This window comes from Chelonia mydas, chromosome 7 (assembly GCF_015237465.2).
Source record: "Chelonia mydas isolate rCheMyd1 chromosome 7, rCheMyd1.pri.v2, whole genome shotgun sequence".
NCBI lineage: Eukaryota > Metazoa > Chordata > Testudines > Cheloniidae > Chelonia > Chelonia mydas.
The window spans coordinates 84,432,277-84,447,142 of NC_057853.1; the positions used below are offsets into that span (position 1 = coordinate 84,432,277).

At 42.4% G+C, this 14,866-nt stretch overlaps 1 protein-coding gene across 3 annotated transcripts; it reads left to right on the forward strand.

Moving 5' to 3' along the window:
• Positions 1-1,279: 1,279 nt before the first annotated feature.
• NUDT13 (nudix hydrolase 13) lies at positions 1,280-13,276 on the forward strand. Of its 3 annotated transcripts, none has more exons than XM_007060661.4 (9): positions 1,280-1,398; positions 4,125-4,232; positions 5,203-5,342; positions 6,271-6,378; positions 6,827-6,933; positions 7,915-8,040; positions 8,312-8,423; positions 9,226-9,380; positions 10,169-13,276. In XM_007060661.4, the coding sequence occupies exons 2-9, from the start codon at positions 4,147-4,149 to the stop codon at positions 10,361-10,363; spliced, it is 1,029 nt and encodes a 342-aa protein (XP_007060723.3). In that variant the 5' UTR covers positions 1,280-1,398; positions 4,125-4,146; the 3' UTR covers positions 10,364-13,276. The 3 variants fall into 3 exon arrangements, with proteins under 3 accessions (XP_007060723.3, XP_043408084.1, XP_037761126.1); XM_037905198.2 differs by lacking the exon at positions 4,125-4,232 and adding an exon at positions 4,261-4,392 and having other exon boundaries at positions 1,290-1,398; XM_043552149.1 differs by lacking the exon at positions 6,827-6,933 and having other exon boundaries at positions 6,271-6,600.
• Positions 13,277-14,866: the final 1,590 nt, after the last annotated feature.

The following is a 14,866-nucleotide window of genomic DNA, read 5'->3' on the forward strand; positions in this document are numbered from 1 at the left end:
GTTAGTCTCTAAGCCACAAGTATTCCTTTTCTTTTTGCGAATACAGACTGACACGGCTGCTACTCTGAAACCTGTCAATATTCTTTGTAAATCACATTTATTGTTATACAGTTATAAAGATACTCTTCATGCTAAATGGAGATCTCAGCCCAGAACTGATGTTTTTCACCACTGGAGAAGAATCACTTTTCTGGTTCAATTATAAATGCAGGAAAAAGATTGTCTCTTTAATTATATTGACATCTCACTTGACAAACTTCACTTTCTAATCACAGTTGTGTGCTTGCAATTTCAAACATAGTCTTGAGTGCTTTGAAACTATACAGATCTGTCAATCTCCTTTCCTCCCTCCCCCACACAAAGAGAGAAGGGGCATGAGGTAATATCTTTTATTGGACCAATTTCTTTTGGTAAGAGAGACAAGTTTTCCAGCTTCCACAGAGCTCTTCTTCAGGTCCGGGAAACGTACTCAGAGTGTCACAGCTAAATACAAGGTGGAACAGATTTTTTTAGCAGAAGTAATTGAACACATATTTCAAGGGATCACTTCCCGTTGAAAGGTCCCTTGAAATATGTGTTAGCTGTGACACCCTGAATACATTTCCCAGACCTGAAGTGAAGCTCTGTGGAGCCTCCAAAGCTTGTCTCTCTCACCAGCAGAAGTTCGACAAAAGACATTACCTCACCCACCTTGTCTCTCTAATATTCTGGGACCAACACAGTTACACCAACACTGCAAACCACATGAGCTGTAGCTCACGAAAGTTTATGCTCAAATAAATTTGTTAGTCTCTAAGGTGCCACAAGTACTCCTGTTCTTTTTGCGGACACTGACTAACACGGGCTACTACTCTGAAACCTGTCACGTGCATATTGATATTTACACATTTGTCTTTATTAAGGGCATAGGGAGGATTCAGATCCTTAAGCTTACTCATTAAAATAGTTTCCCCACATTTCAGACATAAAAAAAGAGAAAGCTTGCATAAAATACTACTAGGTTCTATAAAAATAGATCAAAACACAGCACTAGCATTGCTGTTGCCTGTTACATGTTTATTTTGGGGGAATCTAGCGAGTTGGTTCTCTGATTTAATGAACTGTTAGTAGAAAATCAATAATTCACTACAAGAAAGCACCACTAATGCAAAGAGTTAAGAAAAATAAGAGCAAATGTACAGTGAACTGTCAAACACAGCCTCCACAGTGAGTGGGGCTTCTGAAGCAGTCTTTGTGGAACTACACTTCCCAGAGCTCCCTGTGGGGAAAGGCCTGCTGAAAAATGTGGAGCCGATTCATAGACACGCTGCATTTCCTTTAACATCCTGTGAGTCAGCGGGTGGCTTTTACGAAGCACTTCCGGCTCTCCGAGGTAGCATTCCTCCTGCACTGACTACAGTAAGTTCCAGAAATGGGTGGACTTTCATTGACTGACACCCACCTACTCAGGATGCACGCAACATAGACAGGATTGACAGGGTGGCAGCTCTGAATGTGCATGAGAGCTCCTGAATTCATTATTGCTAAATACAAACCATGCTTCTTGGGGCGCCATGGAGTGAAGGAGTTAAAGGCTTCTCATCTCCCGATTTTGCATGTTATTATTATAAGAAGGAGTTTTTGCCCTCTGCAGTCAGATTCTGAACCCTCTCCCGGCTGCCCGTTCTAGAGCAAAGTAGAGAGTTTTCTGTTAACTCCTACACTGATCTGCCCTTAAACTTTATGCTGTGTTTGGGGTTTTCACAAACTAGATCAAAGGTGGGCAAACTATGGCAGTATCCCGCCTGGCCCTTGAGCTCCCGGCTGCAGAGGCTAGCCCCGGGCTCCTCCTCTGCTGTCCCCCCTGCCCCGCAGCCTCAGCTCGCGGTGCCGCCAGAGCTCTGGGCGGCGGGGCTGCGAGAGCCGCCGGCCTGTCCCGCTGCTCTGGGCTGCGCAGCAGTGTGGCTGGCTCCCGCCGGGCGGCGCAGCTGCCAGTCCTGGTGCGCTGAGCGGCATGGTAAAGGGGGGGTTGGATAAGGCGCAGGGGGTCCCGGGGGGCAGTCAGGGGACAAGGTGCAGGGGGCAGTTGGATGGGGCGGAAGGTCCGGGGGAGGTGGTCAGGGGACGGGGAGCAGGGGGGGTTGGATAGGCGTGGGAGTCCCGGGAGGCCTGTCAAAGGGTGGGGGTGTGGATAGGGGTTGGGGCAGTCAGGGGACAGGGAGCGGGGGGAGTTGGATAGGGGGTGGGGTCCCGGAGGGGCGGTTAGGGGACAAGAAGCGGGGGGGGGGGGGGATTGGATGGGTCGGGGGCTGTGAGGGGGGCAATCAGGGGGCAGGAAGTGGAAGGGGGCAGATAGGCAGTGGGGGCCAGACTGTTTGGGGAGGCACAGCCTTCCCTACCCCTCCCGCCATATTGTTTCGGAACCCCGATGTGGCCCTCAGGCCAAAAAGTTTGCCCACCCCTTGACTAGACTATCAAAATGTTCCATTTCATAGAATCCTGCAAGTAATGATACCATGTACAGAGCTCACAGTGCTTCCAAATAAATTTTGTTAAAGTAAGGGGAATTATTTTCCATTTAAAAAAACTTTGTTAGTACTGAAAAAAAGTTCTTATATAAGGGCTGGAAGGAAGGTCCTTAAAAAGGATGGCCAAAATTCAACCTTGCTGTGACTCCACTGAAGTCAATGAAGGTATCCCAGGGATGAAAATTGCCTGGTACTTTGATGAACATACATCTGGTGGTAGAATCAGGAGGAGACAGTGCTGCTCCATAGCATCCAAACCAGGAAAAGGAATAAAACAGAAATGCCCTGCTGGTTGCCAGGATCTATCCAAATTTTTTCCCAACTCTCAGACTACAATCAGTTCATCCAGTATTACACCAGGGGAAAAAAAAAGAATCCCAACTGATCTGGAAGTAGTAGGGATGGAGAAACAAAGATCAAAGACTGGTTCCTGCTAGAGCCACATAATTTTTAACCTGACACCTCAGATCCCATTCAAATCTGATCATTGAGACAATTAAACTCTTTCAGTAATTTCATGTCATAATCATGTATGCAGTTTTGCAATATTTTTATAAGTTCCCATTTCTGTGGATAAAGTGTCAGGAACAGAGTACTTTCCATAATGGCTAGTGTAGAATTGCATGGAGTATCCACAGAATCTTCTTTTCCTTTGATTAAATTTCTCCATCTGTAAAATGAGGCTGGAGTACTGGAACAATTTTTATAGTGGGGGTGCTGAGAGCCATTGAACCAAACTATAAACTCCTTATATAGTGGAAACCACTTCCAGCTAGGGGGATGGCAGCGCCCCTAGTTCCAGCACCTATGAATGAGGCTAATAGTACTTAACTTCCTTTGTAAAATGCTTTGAGATCTATGGTTAGGAAGTGCTGTATAAAAGCCAAATAATAATTAAGAATTACTGTTCATCAATTCTTCAGAAAAGATACTATAGATAACATTGCCTTCTGGGTAGTTGTCTTCCTGACATTTTGGAGTTGAGGACAAAGTAGATTATGTATTTGCCTCAGCTAAAAACGTTGCAGGTTTCTTTGGTACAAAATCATCAACTACCTAGAGAGACAGATGCAGCTGCAACTGCTGTCTTCTTTCTAACTTGGAGAGTTCTCTTCTGCACCTGATGTTTTGTCTTTAATTCTTCACTATCATTATTGCATTTCCAATACATTTTCTGGTTGTTGTATTCGGATGTTCAGTTTGATGAGCTGGAATAGCTTTCTTTAGAAAACAGACAACATAGTAATTAACTTTATTATCCTTAATCACAGAGACACACAGGTTAGGACAGCACAATTTAATCTTTGTTTACAGCAATTTCTACAAGATCTTCTTGACGGACACAAACAATAAATATATATATAAATATATAAAAACTGAGCTATGTTGGAACTTTCTTTGAAAAGTGTATAAAACTGAGTTCGGATAATGAGGTTCCTGGGAAGTGGACGAAGCCCAAGGCCAAATTGAACAATATTTTAGCAAGTGTGCCGTCAGCATCCTATGGACTCTGTAGAAGAGAGATATATTTCTTTTTACATTGGGACATTGTCCCTTTTTAAACAACCCATTCATGGAAATTCATTACACTGCATGCTGTGCTTTTGTTTTGGTCAGAGGCAGCTTCTCTCAGGTTCTGATGAGAGCTATGATTTATCAAGGTGTATACAGAAGAACTTCCTCTCTGTGGTGCAGGTTACACTCTACCTATGTTAGAAAAATGCGGTAAGTTCTTTTCTTATTTGTGTTACAGAGCAGGAAGACCAGAAGTTGGTGCTCATGTATCCAATGTTCCATATGTGTCCTTGTTAAAATTCTGCATCTGGGGCTAATCCTATAGTCCAGTGATTACACAGTGCACTTCACAGCCCTGTCTACACAACAGGTAGGCCCAGCTCCCTTCCAATAGTGCTGAAAACTGCTGAAGTCAGGTAAACTGAAGTCAATCCCTATTGTTGGAAAGCATGCTAGCAGTGAGGTTTCTCAAATATTCCTTGAACTTGATCAACAGCTCAACAACAGTTTTCAGTACCACTTCAAACAGTTTGAGCGTAGCAATTTCTGTTACCCGTTATCAACTATGATTCATTTCCCTAGTGTAGATGCAGTCCAACATGGAGTGCCTTTTTTCAAGATTTGAGCTTCATCTTTACCTCCTGAATCAGCAGGACAGGGAGAGTCTCATATTGCTTAATGATCCAGTCATCCAAATTAGGAGATGTGTTTACTGGCTTAAGAGTAGCCATACCCAGCCTTCCTTGTTTGTAAAGACAGTCAAACATCACTTAGAGCCTTCAAAAGTAGGGAAATACAATACAAATGACGAGTAGGATCCTCAGGGCTCCGAGCACCTTTGTGAGGTAGAAAGACATCTATTCTATTTCTTCACAGAAATTATTGTGTGTATAAAATAGAGGACATATGTTTGGGGCTGGGTTATAGTGTGTTTGAAAATAGTGTCCAACATTCAAGCCTTCTTGTGAGGTGTTGGTGAGTGCATGATTGTTTTGCCTTCACCTATACAGTCACTACCCACCAACAACTAGCATCTTGTTCTGCAAAGCTTTGGAAATATCTGGAATATGAAAGATACTATACCATGTATTCTGTTCCATTTCTCTGTTCATAATGAGTGTATCATTCCTGATCTAGGCTTGGTCTTGCAATGATCTTCCTGATTCTTTCACAACTGCAGATACTTGTTTGAGCTAAAGGAAGATGATGGCATTTGTAGGAAAGCCCAGAACTCAGGAACATTCTACCTCTTTCACAATCTCTCTCCATTCCTTAAGAAAGTTGGGAGCAAGTACTTGGCACCACAGATAAGTGTAGCAGGTAAGCTGATGGTCAATAGTAAACATCTTCATAGATTTACCAGCCAAAATGATGTACACCCAAGTTTCTTCCACTAACCAGATTTTAGTTGATACCATGTATGTTGTAAAGATCTCAGAGCTTTGTCCTTTTATCTCATACTGATCATGATGAAGAATCAGGAAATCTATTAAGCCATATGGGAGTGTGTTCTCCACTTTATATTCAGGGTATTATTTATTAACATCAAATAACTGTGTTTAGGATTACCATCTAAAGCCCTGGCACATGGACATGAACTAATTCTTTGTAAGTATAAATGGTATCTACACAGGTCTAATCCATTTACTAATATTTATTTAGAGACAATATTTTTAATCTGGTTTAAATATGTGGGGCCATTTCCTTTGAAGCCATTTCCTTTGTAAGTGAGATATAAAGTTGACAAGGAAGGTGGAGGGTATTTGGTATAACCTGGGAAGGTTTCTCTGGGGGAAATACAATACATTCTGAGACACAAATAATTGTAGAGGAGAGGCACATTGTAGGTCCCCGAGCTCTAGACTGTATGCTCTTCTTGCTCTGCACAATCATGGTCCAAAAGCTGGTGAATAAACTGGATTCTCATTTTCCACCTGACTCCTTTCATTCTAGAACCACCACATACCTTCCCCACATGTGAGCTTTGTCTTGAGGCTTTTCCCTTGGATGGGAAGGTGTAATGGGTTACTACTCTCTGCACTTCAGGGGATTGTTGTCAACAGCACCGTGAGTCAGCTGTTTCAAGGTGTTTGCCCAGTCTCACACCTTTTCCACAAGACATAGGAAATCCCTTCTGTGATGTGGCCTAGTTCCATTGGCCTGGGCTGTAGGAGCCTTAAATATTAAGCTGTTGTTTTTTAGTGTAAGCTTATCACAGCTTTCTCCTCCCTTTTCCTCTCTTGTTTAGAAATGAAAAGCATGCTGGGGAAGTTCAAACAGAATGAACAGATGATAGAGGACTCAGTGCTGATTGGCTGTTCAGATGAATGCGTGGCATACTTTGCCCTGGATCTAGGTTAGAATTACGCCTCCATCTATGTCTCAGCCATTGGCTGCTATATTTGTTCACTTAAATCTGCAAGTAAAGGAAGCCCAGGCACACTGATGGAGATGCTGTTTAGGCAGCGCGCTTAGCCCTTGATGGGTGAGAAGTTGCTTCTGAAGGAAGTCCTCACTCATCCTTGATGGGAAGTACTGTGACTTCACGGGAGCCACTTTACGGAATTTTTATATAATGGTATTACTTCTTTCTTTGTTTTTAGTAAAGTTGGTATGTTTGTAGTTCCCAACTTTTGGGGACTGTATTATGGTTGATGTAATGTCATTTCCATACTAACATGATTCTGTCATCAGCAGCTCTATGGAAATGTTCAGAGATTTTATACTCTTAATAGGAACAAAGAGGGGTGTGGGGTAGGGTGATAACTGAAATTTCTGATTCCCACAGATTTATTCAATTTCAGGATCCTTGGAGAAATCTGTCATTGAATCTGAATTGAAGGGGTCATTTACTGAGTTACGGAAGGCTTTCTTTCAACTAGATGGGAAAGATGCACCCTTGTTGTCCTCGGTATGATATAGGATATTTCACGTATAGAAATTGTGATTGCTTGCACCAGATCTCCCGCTTAAATCATTAGTTTATTATTTTATATATATTGTGGCAGTACCTAGGAGCCCCACCAGTTTGTGAGACATTGTGCCAGACACTGTACAAACACATATTAAATGGCAGCCTCTGTCTGAAAGACAAGACGTAACAGGTGGATGAAACAGAGAAGTGAGTGGCTGGGGAAAGAGGACAGAATAACAGTAATAATATGCTGATTTAACACGGACTAGCTCTCTGCCCACTTTGTAAATGTAACAAACCAGTCAGTAACAATAGTCACAGTAATCACAACTTGTCATCTGCCTCACCACTATCAGAGGGCAGTTTTCTGTATGCATCCCAGCAGAAGTTAATGCTAAGAAGGGGTTTGAAGGAGGAAAAAGTGGTTTTCTCATTGTGTTGTTCTCCTTTTAAAACTGCTCCTCTTTGAGCCATTACTCTGCAGATACCCTAATTTATTTTTGGAAGCCCCCTCAAAAAGCAGGTGTGCTAAAATCAGGTCCATTAGCCCATAAATAGAAATAGCTCATCATTCCCCTTTCTGAAAGAGTTGTGGTACATGTGCTATACAGCAAGAAACAGATCTGGTCTTGGCATTACTTCGAGGCATGGTTCAATTCCAGTTATTGTTACTATTCAATCCCAAAACACAGCAACTTCTTTTTCTTCTCCTCTCCTAGACATGCTGAAAGGGATGGTAATTTAAATTCAAAATGAGGAGCTTGAAACATTGTGTGGCGACAGCCACTTTTCAAAGCAGCTCCTTAATTTCATGTGCACTTTCAGAGCTGCCTGACCTGATGAACTGTGATTTGATCCACAAGGATGCATGACTGGAAAAGGATGGCAAAGTGTCGCTCAGGGAGAATGGCATGATTGCACTGAATGAGCCCTATGTTCTGATGTTAACTGACGGTATTTATGTTTTGGTGTTTATAGGCTCAGGCCCTTCTTCGTTGGCATGACACCCATCAGTACTGTAGCAAAACTGGGCAGCCTACCCAGAAGAACCTAGCTGGCAGCAAGCGTGTTTGCCATACCAACGGAATAATTTATTATCCACAGGTCAGCATCTGAATGGTGGGACAACTGACACATGATCACAGCAGTGACTAGCCAAAGTTGTTGGACTTAATAAGAGGGAATTTGTGAAAAGAGCAAGAGCTTGCTATTTAGTTGTGTACTTTTTCTTTATTATTTATCCAATGTCCCCTGAAATCTTCTAGAAAAAGCAATAGCAATAGTCTGTGTTCTCACGTTACTCGAGTTTTCATGTAACAATCAGCTTGTCTGAACTCTGATTCCTAGTTGCTTTGCTGTTTGGTATGTTGTCTAGATGTCCCCAGTGGTTATCACTTTGGTGTCTGATGGGAGCCGGTGCCTTCTTGCCCGACAGGCGTCATTCCCAAAGGGGATGTACAGTGCTCTGGCAGGCTTCTGTGATGTGGGTAAGGAAGCTTCTGACCGACTGTTTTGCACTCAAAGGCATAACGCTGTGTTTGATAACAGGATTGTGTGCTGCATGGTGGGAGACTTGAGTCTGGGAACCAGCCACAGACCTGTAGCTCCCCCCATTCAGTGGAGCTCATGCTCAGAGGTGATGTTCTGGAAAAAGGGGAGGGATGTTACTAGAGCAGCTTTGCTCATCCAGCTGAAGTGTGAAATTGCTTGTGTTTATCTGAAAAAGAAAAGGCGCTGTAACGAGTAAAATCATGGGATTCAGCAACAGGGCACTGTCTGTGCTCATATCCACGTATGAGATCTTTGAGGTAAATCCAAGAACTCTCCTTCTAACATCTTTTTTCTGGGCTAGCGGAGAGTGGGTATGTTGGGGAACTTACAAGAAAAAGTATGGTGCTTTTAGTGAGTGGGAGAGAAAGTGGCTTTAAAAATGAAAGAAGGTCAGAGTAGCTTATTCTTTCTGTCTACAGTATATACTTATATGGCCCCCACCACCTTACTATTTGAATGTCTTTGGTGCCTAGGAGAGGTATCCAAAAAGCAAATTTGAAGGGGACTAAAGATAGTTGATGGATTTGTTATTGTGGCCTGATGCTAAAGTGCTCTCAGAATGACTCATCTTACAGAGACTTACACTACTTGGGAAGTCAAACATAAAATTCCTAAGAATTCCTAAAATCCCACCCATTTTTAGGTGGCACAAGGGATACTTTCCTATCCTGGGGAAAACCTGCCAGCATTATCTTACCTGATGGGGAGGCTGTCCCTGACTAACTTGAGTGTTTCCAGGTGAGACTCTGGAGGAGACAGTCCGACGGGAGGTGGCAGAAGAGGTGGGATTGGAGGTGGAGTCTCTGTGGTATTCTGCTTCTCAGCACTGGCCCTTTCCCAACAGCTCCCTAATGATAGCTTGTCATGCCATGGTGCAACCACAACAGACCAAGGTGAGCAGCCCCCCAAGATTTTATTACCTTTCTTGCTTGGTGAATTCTCCTTTCCCAGGCCACGTAACTGCTGCATTGTCAAATCCTTTTAAATGCAACTTTCAATGAGTTCTAATGAAGTGAGTGTGGGATCCTTTTAAAAGCTTGAAAATACTCCTTTTCTGTTTCAAAAACATGGTGTATTTTGTGCTGCAATGTGTATGAACCAACATCCAGATCCAAACACCGCTGTACTCTAGATCCACCCTCTGCAGATGAGGCCAAGCTCTGATTTGATTTCCTATTGCTAAAGTTCCTTGTTCATCCACCAGCACCACTAATACAAGCAAGGTAATGGAATAGTGTGTACTGGCTAATTGTTACATCAAAGGAAACCAAAGCCCACAAAATATTAGCGGGCAATAGATTCTGTTAGTGGCAATTTTTTAATTTATTGGCAACAAGTGGTCAATGCATTGTCTCATAATAGATATTTAAAGTATAAAAGCTGTCATTGTTTTGGAAGCCTGCTTCGTGGCTGAGTAGTTCAGTCTCCATTTCCACTGAGGCCTTAACCCTTTTGTGGAGACTGCCAACCCAGGAACAGGTATGATGTGAAGACCTAGTCCTAGCCAAATACTACTAATTCATTTCACATAAGCCACTGAACAGCCTCACAGAATACATTGGAACCCAGAGTTCATTAGCCTTTGTTGCCAGAAAGTCCTGTAGATACAGGAATTATGAAGTCCTAGGTTGCTGCTTTTAAAGCCATTTACAGTCCTTTGTACATTTTGAATCCTTTCCAGATCAGCGTGAACAAACTGGAGTTGGAAGCAGCCGGCTGGTTCAGCCTGGAGGAGATAATGGAAGCATTCGGACGGGAGCCTAAGCCTTTGAAACAGGAGGATGGCAGCTTTTCACTTTGTCTGCCACCCAAGTGGGCCATAGCCCACCAACTGATTCAGGAGTGGATTAAGCTGCAGGCTTCCACGCCTGCTTAGGCACAGTCTATCAAGCCTTTATTTTAGCAGGAAAAACAAGTGAGGACAAGTTCTCACAGTGGTGACCCAGCCAGAATGGCTCATAAACCATCTTAGATTCAGGTACACCTGGGGCACAGACGCATATTTGGATAAGCCCCAGCAACCCTGATACACAAAGAGTCATCAATTAGACACAATACCATAAGTTCCAGTAAATCTAAAAAAACCCCAAAAGCCCAAACCAGCGTGTCATCAAACCAGCTACAAGCCTGCATGATAGACATCAGAACGGTCAAGCCCTACCACGTTTTTCCTCGAGCCCTCTTGGAATAAAGGATTCCACTCATTTTCCTCTGTTTTACCCCCTTAGACATCTCTGATGTCACACAATAGAGCCTCACTCTTTTTGACAGAGGACTAGGTAGGATTCCATTTAGGGCCTGTCAGTGTTGGTCCTAGTGCTGCTCTTGCATTTTTTGACAAAGTGTGGGAATAGTGGGAGTGCAAATTTCATTAAGTTCCCTCCTTCCATTGCTCCCCTGCCCCATCAAGTCTCCCACTATGCTCATCTTCATACAAAAATACCCTTGATTTCCTTTGCTGCTACATTTGTTCATATTGGACTTAGCAGCAAAAAGTATTACAAGGCCCTCCCTCAGTGCCGAGCACATTGCCTCTACAGCGTTCCATCCCCAGGGAGCAAGATTTGGTGATAAACAGCAGAGGAACAAAACCTGCATAAAGCTTTAACTTGCTTGATATTCTGGAAGAGCCCCCATGACTCAAAGGGTAATAGAAATCATTGAGAGCCTTAGGAACTACATTTCCGTCTCAGTTCATGGGGTATCTCACTTAACTCCATGCATTGCTTAACTACGGAGCATTTCTGTGGAGCAGAGTCCAGTCACAAGGTTCACGGGTTTGGCTAGATATGTGCTCCCCTTGTACTGGTGGAATAGCAGGTTATCACCCTCTGGGAGACCCACTGAAGCATAGCCTTGGGCAGGCAGAGACTAATAGCCTAATAATGGAGTTACCTGGAGTTCTGATTTGCTGGTAATTAAACTGGAAGAATTCAGGGTGGCTTCACCTTCTGCTTACTTGGTTGAGTTCTTGGGAAAATGCACAGATGCCCACAGTTCCAAGGCTATTAGTATGGACATTTGGAGGGAGAAGTGCATTTTTAATTCTCACCAATTGATCCTGCTCCTGGCCAAACACTGCTAGCTACACATTTTCTATAGTCACGCATTGTTGTGTTGTAACAGTCTGGCATCCAGCTTTCTTTAAAATGTAATTTACTTTGGCTCTGCTGGTTTGTTCTCCATTCTTCCCCTGCATGCGTGGTGTCTGGGTTCCCTCTTTCTGGGTTCCCTCTTTCTGGCTCTTACTCTCATCATCCTTTCTTTCCCTTGCTGGAATACAGGGGAATTAGGAATGAGGTAGAGAATGGGTGTAGATCAGTCTTGTCTTCTTATTTCCATTTTCTATTGTTTTCTAGCCTGCCTCTGGAACCTGTTTTTCTCATGTGCACAGAACTCTACTTTGGTGCATCAACTTCTTGATGCCTCCTCCAGCACCTCTCTCACCCCCCTCCCCCCAATCCACTCACACCATGACTACTGATTACGGAGAGGCAGAGGAAAGTGTGAGTAGCTCAGGGCAGCACAAGGCAACGACAAGAAGAAAAGGAGTGGCTCAGACAGATGAGATGAGAAACTCATAATTGCAGTGTAGTCCACATGTCAAAACTCAAAAGGAAAAACATGTTTTGGTATGTCAAAGAAATGTGGAAGTATTTTGCAACTTCTGCAGCCTGTGGGGATTTATTTTTAGGACAAAACAGGGTGTGTACCTCTTCGCAATCTTTCTCCAAGTTTTATAAATATACAATATATATTTACCATGTATGTTTGTCATTAAGCCCTAGAATGGTCTGCTAGAGACACATACCTATCTTAAGAGGCCTCACACCCAGTGTACTCTAAGTACTGAGAATGCATCTGTGTTGTGCTCTGTTCAGCTTTTACAATACTTCCAAATGAATTTTAATTAGAAGAGCATAAGCACGCAAAGTCAAAGTCACTAAAGAATGTTTACATTTACACAAATGCCACAGCAATCTTTAGCTTCCCACAGCTTTACACCTTGCTGCCTCTCAGCCTTTTCAACTTTTGTCTCTTCTACTTTGCTGCCAAGGACTATTTAGTGGGACTTCATTTGGATGCTGGGTGACCACCAAACACAGCAAGCTAAAAATCAGCACTGCTTCCTCCATCCTTCTGACAAAGGGGAGGGGGGAAGCTGCTGTCCTGCCCCATCTCCATAGTGTTTGATGCTAAAGTTGCTCTGTGCTCCCAAGAGTTCAGGATGCTCCTCTCTAGCCAGCTGGCCTTTCAGCTCCAGTTGGGATTCCTGTAGTACAGGCCTCCCGCTCTGAAATCTTGACTTCACCCACATATTTATCACTCTGAAGGCATTTGACTACCTGGATTTTTTTGCTCTCTGCCAGCCCAAAGCCCAAAGGAAAAAAAAAAAAAGCTTTCTTGATTTTCAAAAAGGGAGACTTGGGCAAGCCCCACTCCAGCCACAGAGGATTTACGCTTGATCTAAAAGTACTGATGATGCAGTGTGACTTGGGAGAAACTGCATGCACAGACAAGTAGATAAAGCCTTAAGAAAGAGAGGCTCATTTTCCCTTCCATTGCTGCAAGAGATCCCACATTTGCTCCCAGTGAGTTAGGTGGTAATTTAATTTCCTAATAGCTGAATCACTTAATTATTATCCAAGATTAGACACCTTAATAGTAATCAGAATACTGTGGGCTGGTTATGATCCTGCTAGAGTGTGTGCTGCATCAAGAGGAATGAAGATACATTATCTATCTTCCTGCCTAAAATAGCAAGCTTGCAGCTAATTAATCCATTCATGCTAGGCTCTGTCCCAGGCTTCAGGCCACAAGTAGAAAAAAATTAAATTGTCAGAAGTTCTACATAAACACTTCCGCAACAGAAGCGGATACTCACCTGAACCAGGGAATTTTATCACATCCAAATGCAGGTCTAGTAAAACAAGATTAGGTTTTGCTGGAAACTTTGACAGCAAAAGTTAAGAAACACTGTTCCTACTCCCTTGGATACCATACTGGGATACCATCAGACTTCACTCACTATAAAAACCCTATTATAATTAAAAGCAAAAATGTTTTAGTACATTCTTCAGAACAGTCAAAAAGGCAAGACGGCAATGTTTATTATAGCATGTAACTATTTTTATATGCTGAATTCTAATGTGGGTATTTGTACAACACCCTGAGATAAGCTGATAAATATAAATGGTTGGAATAAATAAAATTCTTAATAATAGGGATTTAACTAAGACAGATATAATCAAGACAAAAATCAGCAGTAGGAGAGTAGAAGAAATTGCTGCTGTTTTGCTGTTTTACGCATTAATAATTTAGGATATTTTTCACCTTGTACCTATACAGATGGTCAAATTCTGGCACTTGCAGTATCTTATCAGAGATCCATAAAACTTTACATATGTGAGCAAACTATTCATTTTACAAATGGGGAAACAGACACAGGCCACGGTGTCACAGCAAGGTTGTGGCAGAGCCTCAGCCAGTGACTTCCCTGGAAGTACGACAATTTAAACCGTTTAAAGATTTCCCTTCTTAACTTTCAACTCACCTGGTCTGGAAACTGGACAGTGTTTCCTCCCTTATAACAGATCTAATAAGCCTCCTACTGGTGGTGACTGGAATACTGGTGTGACATTCAACATCAGCAGTACAATAAACTAGTTGCTAATCTCTTCTTTAGCGTCAAGAAAATGGCAGAATTTTTGTACAAAAATTTTTAAATAAAAATCTAGTTGCAATTTCAAGCGACTAAACCTATGTTCCGATTTTCAGATGTATTTAAGAACAGTACTTAGAAAATCAGTTTCGCCTTCACTTGCCTGCTAGGACCAGTATTCAGGCTTCTGCTTCGTTGAGAGTTTGACCGTACTAATCTCCAAAGCAAAATATGGAGCTTTTCCTACACTTAAGGTGCCTGATATTAACAGGTAAGGAAACTGCACAGAAATCTGAATCAGTCTTGGCAAGTAAGTGAAGGAGGAACCTTTTATATATTTATTTGAAATATTAACTAGAGGAATAAGACAGTCTTCATATGGATAACTTAAATGGTTTGCTACCTAGCTTTAACTGATATAATTTTAAGTTTTTCAATTCAGTATAGAAATGAAATGTTGAGTATCTTCCAATTAAACTTTTATTAAAGCAAGACAGACTTGTTTAGATTGGGTCCACGTACAGATACTGTTGGCACAAAATCATTTTTCAGTCCCTTGAGGTAGTGGGTAGTTCAAACAAAAGCCAAGTTTGGTCATGAGCTTTCTTTCAAATACAGTGGTGTTGAGAAATGCTTTTTATTCTGAGGATTTGCAATACTGCCCTGAGAAAAATAAGTGCAACTTCAAAGGAAAAAAAAGTTACAGCAACCAAGTTA